At 36.1% G+C, this 15,781-nt stretch overlaps 2 protein-coding genes across 3 annotated transcripts in view; both read left to right on the top strand.

Moving 5' to 3' along the window:
* Nucleotides 1–191: 191 nt before the first annotated feature.
* ivd (isovaleryl-CoA dehydrogenase) lies at nucleotides 192–8,008 on the top strand. Its single transcript, XM_044143853.1, has 12 exons — nucleotides 192–496; nucleotides 2,036–2,125; nucleotides 2,288–2,339; nucleotides 3,115–3,284; nucleotides 3,370–3,463; nucleotides 4,954–5,084; nucleotides 5,192–5,288; nucleotides 5,992–6,085; nucleotides 6,352–6,433; nucleotides 6,516–6,620; nucleotides 6,894–6,966; nucleotides 7,438–8,008. The coding sequence occupies exons 1-12, from the start codon at nucleotides 365–367 to the stop codon at nucleotides 7,569–7,571; spliced, it is 1,254 nt and encodes a 417-aa protein (XP_043999788.1). The 5' UTR covers nucleotides 192–364; the 3' UTR covers nucleotides 7,572–8,008.
* A 4,195-nt stretch (nucleotides 8,009–12,203) lies between these two features.
* Nucleotides 12,204–15,781, top strand: part of bahd1 (bromo adjacent homology domain containing 1) — a 32,396-nt gene continuing 28,818 nt past the window's right edge. For both annotated transcript variants that reach the window (XM_044143488.1, XM_044143490.1), the window contains exon 1: nucleotides 12,204–12,975. The gene's annotated coding sequence lies outside the window, so the exon portion shown is untranslated. The remainder of the gene's footprint in view (nucleotides 12,976–15,781) is intronic.

Below are 15,781 nucleotides of genomic sequence, written 5' to 3'. Positions count from 1 at the left end.
TTTGCAATTTCCTTATCTCATGTGTTTTATCATTTTTAAATGCATTATCTAAAAAAAAGATGAATACTAAAATTAATATATATTATTCATGCAAAAATGTTAGATTAATATTAGTTAATCATAAACTTTCTTTCATTAAAAAATAAAGCTTCCAAGCAAATTTGTTGGTTTCTCTCGGATCTTGCCACACACAAAATGGTGGATGCTTCGACGCTAACGGTACTGTGAAATTCTCTCAGAGTGAGACCTCGTCTTTCCGCCGAATTAATATCAGAGTGAGACCTCTTCTTTGTCCTGGGATAAAAGGACAGTCCCACCAACACATCTGAAGCCCAGCTTTTTGTTTTCACCCGCCAGCAGCGTCATGTTTGCGGTCAGAAACGCTCTCCGCCTCGGCTCCAGGTTATCCGTCTCCACTACGGCGCGGAGGGGATGTTCCGGTGCTGCTATCCAGGTGGATGACGTGGTGAACGGACTCACAGAGGAGCAGATACAGGTTAGCTAGCTGCTACTAGGTTGTCTTGGGGTGCAGACAGGAACAACAACTGTTAAACAAATCAACAGTAATCATGTGGAAACTAACTGCATTGTGCACCAAACTTGAGAAATGTTTTCCACTCAGAAGATGTCGGCGAAAGGTCGTAACTGACATGGCGTGATGACATAACGTTAGCTAACCGGCAGGGAATACATAAACAAAACATAAATACTAATGCTTATTGATTCAGTAAGTTAAGTCTAAACACTTCCGTAAACATAAAAACACAATATTCCTGCAACAATCAGATTTTTTTATGGCTAAACTTTTGATTTAAAGCTGATTTTTATATAAGAACCTACAAAAAGAGGAGGAGGTGGGTCTCATGTAGGCTATTTGATTGGACAGAAGGTTCTTCCTCGTAATTTAGTACCAGCATAACATTATGACCACCTGGTTGTTAGTGGGTTAATTTCCTCTTTGGTGACTCTATTGCAGTGGTCCCCAACCACCGGGCCGCGGACCGGTACCGGTCCGTGGACCAATTGGTACCGGGCCGCGCAAGAAATAATTAAATATGTCCGTTCTATGCATTGAGTCTGGAGGAGCTTTTATTTTGAAAATCGTACACCGGATGCCGAGGGTTGAGTCTTGCGCCAGCTCACAACGCGCGCACCTCCCCCCCCGGTCCGCGGAAATTTACGAAGGCTTTGGCCGGTCCGCTGTCATAAAAAGGTTGGGGACCACTGCTCTATTGGATCCATTGGATTGGTGATGATCCTGTTCGGTACTAGACGTTATAATATGGATCTGACGTGTTTTTCAGAACATGCTTCTTGTATAAAAACCAATGTATTGTGTCCTGATGCCTCTCCACCACATCATCTGTTGCATTGGGCTGCATCCACCAGATGAGGTCACCCATGAGTCTCCAGTTCATCAAAATTCCTTCTTTGGGTCACTTTTGATCGATTATTGTCCACTGGAATGCAGAAGCATTTTGTATTTAATCAGGAAGCTTAAACGATCAGTTTTGGTGTCCTTGAAGTTCTGACTGAATCTGTCATGTTGTTGTTTGGAGAAAATTTTCAAATAATATGTTGAAAATGGAATAATAATGCACGTTCACGCTCTCAAATACCAATAATCTTGAATTTTGCAAAGAACAGTCAAACTTAAAACTGTTACCCAGCAGGTTGTTGCTAGGCAACCAAAGAGTGAGTGAGTTAGTTGAAGCTCTTAGGTTGAATTCAGTGAATTTATTGAATATTCTATCAGATATATCTATTCACATTGATCATGTTTTTTGAGTTGCATATTATTGATTTATTGTCCATCTCTGTACAAATATACATTTAATTACATACACAAAAATAATGTTTTACAATATGAGAACCAATCATTTTAGCTACAGTACGCTTTTGGAAAGGAGTGAGAAGTTTAGACTTTTTAGAACATTTTTATTATAATGCTCTACCAAAGATTTTGTCCAAGTAGATATTATGTTAACAATATTAATATTATGCATCTCTGATTTTTTTGTTGTTTTTTCCACAGCTTAGGCATACAGTTCGTAAATTCTGTGCAGAGAAACTTGCACCTTATGCTGATGAGATTGACAAGAAAAATGAGTTCCCAGGAATGCGGGTGAGTTGAAACGCACTCAGTGAGTGATTTGCCTATAAATAACTGTTAGTGTTAGTGTTTAATTAAACATGGTTAATACCAAACCATTGTACGTTTATTTAGGACACATCCAGTAAAAATTAACTCTGGGTAATGAGAGGAATGTTGTTGTTTTTTAACCAGGATTACTGGAAAGCAATGGGGGAGATGGGACTGCTGGGGATTACTGCTCCAGGTACAACTATGAAGCAAAAGTGTTTTTTGTTTGTTTTTTTACAGTTATATTTTCTTGTTTGAAGCATGCAGTGCTGTGTAAGTATTTTCAGTTCAAATGGAGAAAACATGGAACAGTGATGAAACTTTTCAGATTTGGCCAATCTACCAACATTACTCCAATATATATAATAATCCAGACTAACATTTAAAACTCTGAAGGCCTCACTTGTCTTATTTAAGGTCAAAGTTCATGATCAAATTAAGGAAAAGATGGCATCCATACTAGAGTTAAGAGATCACAACCACAAAAAAACCCCACAAAGATTGTCTCACATTTGGTAGAAAACATCTAGTGGAACTTTTTTATTGGCTCTTGTTCCAGTGTAGAACAGCATAAAATAGACACTGCAAACACACAAAATCTTTCCTATCATATTTTTGGTCTAATTTCTTGTGCAAATATCTTAGTAAACTTGAAATAAGTCAAAACTAAGACTCTTTGGACCGTTCTGGCACATCACCGCCATGTTTGTTTCTGTATCAACTCTGCTTAGGAATGGCAAATGGCGCCCTCTGCTGGATGGCAGCCAAATTAAACACTAAATGAGTAATTGTACTTTGGTACAAAATGTATCTAATAAACCATTAATTGCAAATTAATTCCCCAATCTGAAAAATTTAAGTGTGACTGAATAAATCTGTCAGGGAGCAAATACGTTCCCCAGCACCGTGTGTCAGAGTTTTAATCTTTATCTCGACCTCTCTTACCTTCGCCCTGCGTTTGCTCCGGTCAGTGGAAGACGGGGGAACGGGACTGGGCTACCTGGACCACGTCATCGTGATGGAGGAAATGTCTCGGGTGTCGGCAGCCATCGCGCTCAGTTATGGCGCCCACTCCAATCTCTGTGTCAACCAGATGGTGCGTCACGCAAACCCGAAGCAGAAGGAGAAGTACATGCCAAAGGTCAGGACTGCTCTGTGTGGAATAGGAAAATTATCATTTTAGAGCATGAAGTAGGTTTTTTTCTATCTTATTTTGTGTTTGGTAGTTACTGACAGGTGAACACATTGGAGCGCTGGCCATGAGTGAACCGAACGCTGGATCTGACGTCGTCGCCATGAAACTCAAAGCTGTTAAGAAAGGTAGTAAATGTAAAATAAAATTTATGTGAAAGCATAACAAAGTTAAACTAATTGACATCTTCTTGGCAAGTATGGAGAACACTGTTATTTTTTTATTATTTTTTTCAATGTCTTCACTTTCCTTTCCAATTTTCTACAGAAGAGCTCTCAGAAAACTCTTGTATGGCTTCTATTTGTCCTCTTAGTTTTAAAGAGGCAGAGATGCACATCTTTAAAAAGTGTTCAATTCATTCAGATTTTTTTTTCTTGTCTGAATTCTGACTTTTTTCCTTTTGAATTTTGAATATTTTCTCCCTCCAAATTCTCACTTTTATTTCACAATTCTGTTCTTTTCTCTGTGTTCATAACTTGGCCTTCTTTCTCAGAACTCTGTTAGTCATTTGTTCTCTGGCAAATTTCTTACATTTGAACTTTTTTGTTCAAAATAATCTCTCGGATGTTTTTGTTAACTCTCTTTTTGAATTATTTGCTCCACGCTGTTCTAGAATCTACATGACTGCTTCTCTCTGGTTATTTGTACAGGTTTTGTTATTTTCTTCTTCTACAAAGTCAGAAAATGTGAAAAAAAAATGAGCAGAAAATCTAAAAGTTTAGAATAATTCACTTTTTTCCATTTTCCAGATATTAATGACAAAAGTTATTTTTTCTACCATTTTCTTTTAAAAAGTGTCTTTAATTTTTTGTTTTTTGTTTTGACTTTAAACTAAAACTCTATCATAATATAGTGTTAGATTAACAAGTCAATTTTACAAGTTTATCACTATTTTGGTTTTTTACACACACAATAATGACACTTTTATTACTTTTTAAACTTGAAATTGGTTTTAAACGCAAATTAATTTGAAATGCACAACAATGTATTTAGGTGCTCTGAATTATTACTTTTTTGATATTTTATGATTCATAGAAATGAAAAAAAGCTGCACTTGTTGTAAGATTCTTATTTTAAAAACTGAAGATCTAGTATTAGATTATGTACAGGAACGCCAGATAAAGTTTATTTATTTTTTTAATTATCTGCTTTTTATCCACCTACTTATTCTGAGCTTTTTTTGTGGGTTTTGATTTATTTTTGTTTTTTTGTTTTGTCATTTATTGGTTTGGATTTATTCTCCAAATGTCTACATACGGTATTAAAATCAGAAATAAATCATAAAAAGGCCAAACATGCCATTTAAAATAGGAATCTGTTCATGGAAGCCGATGCAAAAGAATAATGAGTTTATAGCTCAACATGAAGCAGAGGGCAGTAATATAATCGGTTCTCTTTGTGTTTGTCAGAAATCAAAGCAGAAGGTTTAAATGTTTTGGTTTTCACTGAAGTGTAAAATTACCTTTGATCTGCTTCCACTGATGTGACACTTAAAACTCTGAGCTGCTTCTGTTTCTTTTTTCTGTGCAGTTTTAAACAAAACATCGGAGGTATCGGTTCTGTTTTTGATCCTCTGTGTTTCCTGCTTTCTGCAATTTTTAATTTTTTTTATCACCAGGTGACTATTACGTTCTAAACGGCAACAAGTTCTGGATCACCAACGGGCCGGATGCCGATGTCCTCATCGTGTACGCCAAGACCGACCCGGAGGCGCATCAGAAGGGAATCACGGCTTTTATTGTGGAGAAGGTGAATCCGACTCTTCTTTTCCTGTCTGTGGGTCAGCGCTGTTCATGTTTTTGCATTAAAAAAAGCCTGTAAATATCAGTAAATGTTTTTATTTTCCCCTCCTAAAGGGAATGCCAGGATTTTCCACTGCGCAGAAACTCGACAAACTGGGAATGAGGGGATCCAACACCTGCGAACTGATCTTTGAAGACTGTAAAATCCCAGGTATGAAAAGTTTGAAAGATTTTATTTCACCTTTAAACCATTGATAACATATTACAAAAAAGTCATTTTGAATTGAATTTATGGTATTTTGCTCCAAAAGGCTGAATTTGTTTCTGTGTTTAGCTTGAATCTAAGTTAAAACAATCAAATTTGTTTGTTTATGCTGCAAAAATACAAAATCTTACCAAGTATTTTTCTCTAGTTTATAGTAAAGTTAAGCAAAAACTACTAATTCAGAAGTAATTTTTAGCAAGTCAATTTTTAAGTCAGCAATTTTTGAATATTGATGAAAAAGTTGTAGCTCCACTGGCTGATTATTTAACCTATATCCATCCATCCATCCATCTTCTTCCGCTTTACCCGGGGTCGGGTCGCGGGGGTAGCAGCTTCAGAAGGGAGGCCCAGACTTCCCTCTCCCCAGCCACTTCTTCCAGCTCCTCCGGAGGAATCCCAAGGCGTTCCCAGGCCACACTAACCTATAATGTGGGGAAAGTGTGGATATAAGTGAAATAATCTCAGTACTTTTTTATTAATATTAAGGAATAAACTCTGTTATGTTGCTAAAGAGCTGCTTGTAAGATACTTTTGTCTTATTTTAAGTCTTTGCACTATAAAATAGACCAAAACAACTTTAATATTTTATGTTTTTGCAGTCTTGGGACTCAGACTGAGTGTTTTTCTGTGAATTTGTCCTGTTTGACAGAGAAGAACGTTCTGGGTTCGCTGAATAAAGGAGTTTATGTGATGATGAGCGGCTTAGACTTGGAGAGGCTGGTGCTGGCTGCTGGACCTGTTGGGTGAGGTTCTTAAATAACAGATTTTATTCTTCAAGCTAACAAAAGATACATCAAAAGTCAGGAGATATTTAGAGAACAATGTGAAGGGAAGAAGTTAGCACAAAGAAAGCTAGCATGATATGCTTGTGTGTTAATCTTGTTCTCATTTTAAGGATTTGAGATTAAAATTAAATGTGATTGATAGAGATTCTGTTAAATCTTGTTGAAACTCTGCTGTGAAGTTGTAAAAACAAAGACAAAGGGAGCTACATGTTGGTGCTTTTCAGCATAATGCAGTCCGTTCTGGATGCTGCTATCCCCTACTTACATGTGAGAGAAGCATTTGGGCAGAAGATTGGACACTTTCAGGTCTGACTGCTGACTTTCGCTTGAGCAAACCTCTCGCCACTTAACAGATCTTAATCTGGAAAAATGTAAACTTTTTCCACAGCTGATGCAGGGCAAGATGGCCGACATGTACACCAGACTGAGCTCCTGTCGGCAGTACCTCTACAACGTCGCCAGAGCTTGTGACAAAGGGCATTTCAGTGCAAAGGTCGGAACATTTAGCATCTTTAATCCGTTTTCTTGTTAAAAAATCAATTAGACTGTCTACATATACTTAAAACATGTTTACAAGGAACCTGTTCAGCATTTAAGTCAGATTTTTGTTTATTTCTCGTGTTAAAGACCTGAATATTTTTTATTTTCTCCTTGTTAACAAACCTATAATCCATTCTGTGATGCTGAGTTTGTGTTTATGATATAATTTAATCTGTAACATGTGGTAAAAATGTGGTTTGTGGTTTGTTTGTTTTTTTTTTCCCAGGATTGTGCCGGAGTGATTCTGTACTGTGCCGAGAATGCCACTCAGGTTGCCTTGGATGGCATTCAGTGTTTAGGTGAGTAGTTTCATTGGCAAGACATTTTTCTAGTGTTAAAAGCTACTTCTTCATCAATATTAAGAAATTATTTACTTAAATTAAGCTCCTATATTTTGCTAAAAAGTTACTTGTAAGCTAATTTTGTCTTATTTTAAGGGTAATAAGGAATTTGCATTGAAAACTAGACCAAAAATACTTGGTAATATTTGGAGTGTTTTTTGACATATTTTTCATTGCCACCTGGGTTTTCCTGCGTATTTTAAAGTCAGAGTAATCTTAGTGTCTAACAAGTATTTTTTTTATCAATACTAAGGAATTATTTACTTAAATTAAACACCTATATCTTGCTAAAAAGTTATTTTTAAGTTGGTACATTTTAAATTAGATAAAACAAAGACATTTTGATTAAATCTGCTTGGTAAGTTTGTGTTTTTGCAGTGTTTTGTTGTTGTTTTTTCCTGAATAACTTGTCTGGTTTGGTACTCTCAGGCGGGAACGGCTACATCAACGACTATCCGGTGGGGAGATTCCTGCGAGACGCGAAGCTGTACGAAATCGGGGCGGGAACCAGCGAAGTGCGCCGGATCATCATCGGCCGAGCCTTCAACTCCATGTTCAGATAGACGCAGCAGTCGCTCGGTTTGTTGTTTGCACCGTTTCTCACACCCAGGACCTTTACTGGATGAGTTGTTGTTTCCATTCAGACGATAAGCTGATAAATGAACAAATTACTTATTGATCCTCGCCGAGCGGCCTTGAAGTTTTGCTATGCTAGCTGCCTGTTAGCTGGAGGTAGATGATAATAATGTAATGAACAGATTCCCGTATTTCAAGCTTAAACGCTTCCTCAAAACAGTTTGGATGAAATCATCTTTAACAGATTATCGAAGGTTTTCCTTAACCTGATTCTGTTATTGAATATTTTTCTGTAAACAAAACACTGTCAAACATATTTTACTTTTTTTCTGTGAAGATTTAGTCTCTTCTTGATTGTAGGTGTCATCATTATGTAGACGTGTATGAACTATACCAGGTTTGCAATAAATCAATAAGTTTCTAACATTTGTCTGTATGATGCTGCAACACAGATTCACTCATTTTGGGTCAAATTAAGATAATGAATGTCTGTGCCTGAAAATATTGATTCACTTACAAACTGTTAAAATATTAACAAAAAGCTGTCAATAAGTATCTCTTAAAATTAAATAATATTGATGAGTCCCTTCAGGAAATTATGATCAATCAAAATTATTGATTTTGTAAGAAAAGATATTTGCGCTTAAATATGACGCTACTTGTGACATTTTGACATTAAGGCTGCGGCAGCAGAGTAGCAGAAGTAAGACATACTGCCACCCGCAGATGGGAGGTAGCATTACATAAACAATGTTTGTCACTGTTGTGGGAAATTTGCAATAACCTCTCAATTATGCATTAGCACCAAAAACTGCAGGGACTGGTAAATGTAGCGCCATATGGTTAAAAACTTTGATCTGATAGATAAACTACTATTTAACCAAACCACTGTTTTATTTGTGCGTAGAATAATTTCTAATTGAGGAATTTTGAGTTTGTACTGAGATATTTGCATCAGAAAATACTTGGCAAGAGTTTGTTTTTGCAAAGTAATAGTTTTTAAAAATGAAATTTGAAAGGAAAGAATCATAAACTATAAAAAATATATATATGTTACCATTTTCTTCCCATTTGGATGTGATTTAGATTATTTCACTTAAAATTTAGGGAAAATGTTGTGTTATAAGTGAAATAATCAGCTAGTGGAACTAGTAGAAATTATGCATGTAAAACATCTTGCTGACGATATACTTTTAATTTAGTTTTATCTTGTTTCAAGTGTACTAAGTACTAGACAAAAATACTTGGTAAGATTGAGTGTTTTTGCAGTGTGAAATCTAATTCTAGACCAGTTACCAAGTTTTATTTGATTCCAATACGTCCTGACCTGAGTGTGGTTAATACTGGATTGTTTTATGGGCTAAAGCCTGAATTACACGCACATAAAAGTCAATCATAACTGCTAAGTGAATGTGGTGGAGTGGAATGGGAAAATATATTTGTTCTTGAGATTCACCCGATAATAGTAATAATAATAAAACACATTAAAAGACTCTGTAGTTTTAACGAGCATTAAAATAGCTTCTATCCATCAGCTGTTTTTTGTTAGCAGTCAGTTTTCTGTGATGGAAACTGAAAGTTTAACCCAACCTTTATGTTTAATCCTGAGTCCAGAAAGGAAAGAGTGAAGTTTTGGTTCTGATTAAAGGAAAGGCTGACTCTGAAACGCAGAAGCCTCTCTGCATTGGAATCAAAAACTAATAAGAATGTGCTCATGACGCCTCAGTGAGGGCTGAACACTCAGCCTCTTGTTTGCAGACAAGAGAGGAGACGGCAGTCCAGACAATAGTGGAACCGTCCCAGCACATTTGAATAATACATGGAAACTCAGTTTCAGGCTGGAAACCCAACAAATGAGGTTCAGATGGTAAAATCACTGAGAAGTTGCAGCTGGCAGAGCGAGTTAAAATGATTGAAGGTTTTTCTGCTGTGTTTTCATGCAGCTTAAAACGATTCCAGGCTGCAAACAGTAACATCAGCAGCTTTAACATGGAAACACGACAGACTGCGTTTACACTGCAGCCTGAAGTGACACAATTACAATTTTTATTTTTTTTGTCAAATCGGATTTCTTTGCTGTGGTAAATGTTCACATTTACAACTATATGCGACTTCAATGTGAACTTCAAATGACATGAAAACGTCCCTCTTGTGCAGTAGAGGGCGCAATAACGTCACACAGAGAGCGTGCTCAGTGTTTTCGGAAGTAAACATGGATGCTAACGGTGTAGCATAGCTTTCAATTTTTAAGTTGTTATCCGACCGGAGCAGCACATTAACAACTTAATCCTCATTATCATCCGCCGTTGTTGTTTTTCTTCCCGCTTGCGCGTATCAAGAACGCAGGATAGTGACGTTTGTCGAGCGTCGATGACGTTCAGGACCTGACCGTTAGGATTCAGGTCCCATTAGAAACGATCGGATGTCCAGGTGGCCTGGGTCGCAATCGGAAGAAATCCTGGCTGTCTTGTTCAGACCAAAAAGAAGGTCAGATACAGGTCACATTAAGACAAAACAATCTGAATTGGGTCAGTTGGCGGCAGTGTGAACGCAGCCTTAGACTTCCTGCTTGTCGTGAATTTCTTGTTCAGGACTCCTGTAGTATAAACTACGGCTGAAACAATTAATCAGGTTAATCGATTTAAAAAAAAAAAAATCGTCAATTAATTTAATTAACTGGATAATAGAGATGATAAAAAAGCTATATGTTCTGAAACATCACATTCAGAGCAGTAATTAAGCAAATAATTTTAACATTTACATTTAAGATGAAAAGAAAAATGACTGTAAGTCTGTTAACTCCTCAAGTTGCAGTTTTACCTTCACCTGATTCAAATTATGTTTAAAAAAACTTTTATTAATCAACTTTTGCTATCCAGTTATTGATCTGTTGATCACAAATAATCAAAGAGCTGAAATTTTCACGTATTGATGTCAGAAGTACTTTTTTAGCTGCAGATGCAAACTTTGATACAAATGATCACTAAAGGAATACTTTGTTACTGCTGTTTATTAAAAAAAAATATTTAAATATTATAATATACTTGAGTTGTTCTACTTTCAAAGCAGATGGTTGCATTGATGATTTTATAATCACTGTCTAACATGATATTTTCAAAATGACGACAATAACTTTAAAGTAACTCTTTAGCAACATATAGAAGTTTAAGTAAATAATTCCTTAATATTACGTTTAAAAAAGGTATGGTACTGTCAAATTATTTCACTTATAACATGGGAAATGTCTTACCATACGTTTAAAAAAAAATCTCTCCTTTTTTAAATTTAATATTACAAACTTATTGGCATAAAACAACCTCTTCTATGTTGCTAAAAATTACTTGTAAATTAGTTTTTCTTATTTCAAATGAAATAAGATGTTTACATTAAAGCTAGACCAAAACAAAGTATTGATTTATTGATTTAAGGGTCTTTTCACCAGGGGTTTCAATAAGTCTGGAGGGGGTTGTGTTGCAGCTGAGCCCTCTAAAAAATCTATAAAATCATCACACTCTCGGAAAAGTTAATGTTTTCTTTTCATGAGAAGGATGCAGCTTCTCGTGTTTCAAAATCATCCGTTCATTTGTTTTAAAATATATTTCTATATTGAAAAAGAAGTTGATATTGTTTATTTTGGCTTTGGTTTTATTTCTGCACCATGTAATTTGTCATTTTCAACCACTGATCCTCTCATATTGTCAAAGGTTTGCTTTACATGTTGCACTTTGTAGGAACGGTTGTCTCTGACTAAACAGGTATTTAAATGGCTTTAAGTTCTGATGTCACTTCCTGTTTCCTCACTGCTTGATAAACATCTATAGATCACAATGAAACCTGTTATCTCAATGAAGAGACTAAAAAAAGAATAAAAAAACTATTTACAGACATAATAAAAGCTTTTTTAAATATATGTTCCAGGTCATAAGAAAACACCATTATTATCGTTTGGAGCATAAAAATTATGAGAAAATATTGATAAATCATCCAATATTTGTGTTATTTAATATTCAGACTTTCTGAAAAATAGAATTTCTGGATTTCTATTTTTCAGTATATCTTGATTATTTATCATTTATCTTGTTAAATTCCACATGAGATTCTGATTAATTGTTGACACAATAAACGTCATCCTAATTAAGGATGTTAAAAAAAACACTTAAAACTGTCCATATTGTCTGAATTATTTTTTCTTTTTTTCACTGGTGTTTTTTGTAGTTTTTTTTTTTTTGTTTTGTTTTTTTGCCATATTGAAGTTGGTTTACTTCAAAACTGCAATGGAAACACTTGATCAACAAGCGGGCCACTGGCGAAAACCACAAAGAAGACGAAACAGGAAGTGGTAGGAAGATGACGGCAAAGAAGAAATTAAACAAATGAAACACGTTTCATTTAAATTTTATTTAATGGAGACATTGCAATTGCAAAATTATTATTATTATTATTTTTTATTTTTACATTAGTGGAATATTTATTTATTTGTTTCAGGGATAACCCCTTGAGATAAAAATAAGCATCACCAATACAAATCGTAATAAGTAAATCTAAAATATAATACAATACATATATTCACAAAAAAGTTGTTTAAACATAATTATTACAACCATACAGCTACGTAAATAATAATAGTTTGTATTCCTACTTTTACCATAAAATATTGAGATAACTCGCTCCAATGTTATGAAAAACTGTATTATGGATTTCCATTTTCCAATAAATTTGACATTTTGAGATAAATTACTGAAATAAATAAACTTTTTAATGACCAGATGAGTCAAAGTTTGGTTTTCTGAAGCCCTCCCAGTCTTCATCCAGAGGTGAAACGCTGAGTTCCTGCTGCCTCCGCTGTCACATTTACCTCCAGTGTCAGAATAAAAGGCTCTTAAAGACGTAATAATGTGTGCAGGAGCCATCTGTCAGCCCAGCGGGGCCGCTGCTGTTGCTGCTGGGGGACGGGGGACGTGTGCCTCTGCGCTGCGGCGTGGCCCTTTAAGGAGCTCCATGTTGTCGCTTCATGATGCGTCAACATAAAAAGCGGATGATGCTGTTATGTAAAACATGCCAAAGTCAGCCGGAGTTTGCGGGATCTGCGTTCAGGGCCTCGGCTGCTTTCTAAACTCATCTGCTACAGCTTAAGCGTCACGGGTGGATTTATTGGTATTTTTTCCCCATTCCTCGCAGCGTGGAGTTTGGAGCGGGTGAAGGAAATAAAACAGCCTGCTTCAGATCAGCTCAGCTCAACATGAGTCGCCCTCGGCTCGGTTTTCCTCCTTCGTTAGTGGGGAGCTCATACACCTGACGCATCTCCGTCCCCCCTTCCCCTGGAACCGATCGTGGGTTTATTTTTAAAGGATCAATCCGCTCTTTTCCTGCGTGTTCCGGGGCTGCGAAGCGGTAAGTCAACAACAACAACTCTTTATCTGTAAAACTGAAAGTGTCGAGCAGGACAGGAGCGACGATCGAGCGTCCAGACAGCTGGAATAATAAGAATTATTATAAATGACGACAATCCGTCAGCATTTGTCAGTTCGGGTCCAACTTTCGGACAGCTCCGGAGGGTTTCCTACGCAGGTTTGTCGCCTGATCGGTGGGCAGAGCCGCGGCTGATCCTCCGGCTCATGATCGCTGAAAATGTCACTCCTCTCCAGCAAGTTCACTCCGAGAGCTTCTATCTGTCTAAACCAAGAATATTAATCATTTAAATGTACATTTGTTTCGGACGCAAGTTGAATTGCCTCACTACAAAAACACAAAATATTACAAAGTGTTTATGGTGCAAATACTTTAGTAAGCTTGAAATAAAAGAAAACTCTTACAAGTAAGATATGGGAGCTTATTATAAGCCAATAATTCCTTAATTTTTATGGAAAAGTCCTAGTTTTATTGGCAGATTATTTCACTTATGAGTTTTGTCTTATTTCAAGTGTACTAAGAAATTTACAGTAGAAACTAGACTGGGTAAGATTTTGTGTTTATGCAGTGTTTTTAATATTAATGGTTTATATCCAGGGATCTCGGGCAGTTTTGGTTAATTTCTAAACTCTTTCCGTCCTAAATAACAGTGTGTGCATGTATTTTTAGTTATAAAGAAAAGACAAAAGGTAGAGTTTTTTATTTTTTTTGTTTTCCAGTTGAGTATCAGACTAGGTAGGTAATGTTCATCGTGTTGATCAAAGAGACAGCCTGAAGGAAGAAACTGTCTCTGTAACTGCTGGTTTTCACTCTGTAGCTTCTACGCAGAGGTAAAAATCTGAGCAGTTTGTGTCCAGGGTGTGTGTGGTCTGCAGAGATGTTGGCTATTTCTACAAGGAACAAAAGAAAACATGCCATTTGGAAACATTTTGGCTCCATGTATGGCATTTGAACATTAACACTTAATGGAAAATCTGTTCATAAAATCTATTAGTAGGCATATTGTTATCCTAATTTTTAGCTTGTTCTTTTTCTAATTCAAATAAGACCATACAACACAAGTTTTCTATTGTTATTTTTATTATTGTACACCTACATGCAATATATTACTCATCAAAACACAAAAATAAAACTTAAAATGTCTAAAATCCTCTCATTTTTTATGAAAACAAGCAGCTTTTTGTGATTCCTTTGTGAAACTACAGCAGAGTCATAGTGGAAAAGCTGAAATAGATATCGATTTAGAGTCTGACTCTGAATCTTAACCACAAACCAGCAAAGTTAAGACATGCTGTATGACTTTGAGTTTTTCTCCTGCTGTTTTTTGGCTTCTAAAGTTCCAGTTTTTGTGGGTCAGTCAGCAGGCTAGCTCCATCTTTCTCATGCGGTTAGCTTGAAGTGGTAAAGTTAGCAGAGATGCTAAACTGTACATGTGTTGTTTTTGTGGTTTTTATGCTTTGTGACCATATAATTACTTAGGATTTTAATTGTGTTTTGTTTGGGTGGCAATGCTTGATGGAAACCTTTTCACCAGAAATACGGTATTGTTGGAAAGCTAAACGGTATTGTTTTTTTAGTCTTTATTTGAAGGAGTCAACACTTTCTGAACATGTCAGGTTTCAGCACTGAAAAGCATAGAAACTACGTTTTGTTAATGATGAATGTTTGGTTAAAACTCTCAAATGTGAAATATCTATATCATCCGTTATATATTTTTGATCAAACAAGAAGCCAGTGCAGCGATTTAATGGGTGTTTGTGACCTGATCTGACCCACAAGTGTTGGTCAGGACTCTGGCAGCAGCATTCGGGATAAGCCTGATTGATTCCTTGTGTCCCGTTTCTAAAGGAAACCATTTATTCCTTTAGATCTGAGTTCATAACCACAGTGTTGTTTCTTGCATACTCTTATCTTTAGCTTTATTGAGGCTAATTGAGCGCTCTACAACTTTTATTTTTGGAGCAAAACCAATTACTTTTGTCTTTCCAGCGTAATGGTGGATGAAATTTTTATGCCTTTAAGTTCATACAGCAGCCAAATGAGACCAAAATCTATTTTCCCCCCCCCCCCCCTTTTTTAAACCATATCTAACTTTTTCATTTCAGTATGAGCTGCCTGATTCCAAGCTTTTCAACTGTTAAAAAAATCAGATTTTTGGTACTTCCATATCTCCATACTTAATCTGAGATTTCATTATCATCTACAGTCTGAACGGTCATGCTGCATTTTATCATAATTCTGCACCAGAAGAAGCCAGATATGATCAATCTGAATGTAAGCAATGGCTGAAAGTTATTATTATTAAATTAAGTAAAAGATCTGCGTCACTAAAGCGCCTCACATCACGATCTCTCCACTTCTGGCTCCGTCTACACATCCAAACAGACTTCTCTACAGAAGGTTGTTGCTGTTAGTTGTGCTTTATTTTTATTAGTTTATGATCTTGTGACAATATTGTTGTTTCCTATAGCTGAATAACTTCAAAATCGATCCATAAACGGCTCCTTTCATTATTACTTCTGTAAAAAATGCGCTGCTGTTTGACGTCGCCGTTCTTCTTCTGCGCTTCCAAGTCACTTTAGTGTTGTAAACCAGAAGTTTTGTTGTGATTGCGTCATTTAGTAACATGAATGAACACACACACACACACACACACACACACAAAAAAAAATCCTATTTCAGTGTGTGATGATATATTTGCACTTTAAACTAGTCTAAAAATACTTGGTAAGATTTTGTATTTTTGCAGTTAAGAGAAGCAGAAGAAAGTAAATATAATAATTTTGAG

Source organism: Gambusia affinis, linkage group LG16 (assembly GCF_019740435.1).
Source record: "Gambusia affinis linkage group LG16, SWU_Gaff_1.0, whole genome shotgun sequence".
Classification (NCBI taxonomy): Eukaryota; Metazoa; Chordata; class Actinopteri; order Cyprinodontiformes; family Poeciliidae; genus Gambusia; species Gambusia affinis.
The sequence above is the reverse complement of the archived record's forward strand: the minus strand, read 5'-3'. Positions and strand labels throughout refer to the sequence as shown.

Coding starts and splice junctions, on each gene's coding strand:
- ivd (XM_044143853.1), top strand. CDS start 365: ATGTTTGCGGTCAGAAACGCTCTCCGCCTCGGCTCCAGGTTATCCGTC. Junction 497..2,035: donor TCACAGAGGAGCAGATACAG/GTTAGCTAGCTG, acceptor TTTTTTCCACAG/CTTAGGCATACAGTTCGTAA. Junction 6,086..6,351: donor CTGGCTGCTGGACCTGTTGG/GTGAGGTTCTTA, acceptor GGTGCTTTTCAG/CATAATGCAGTCCGTTCTGG.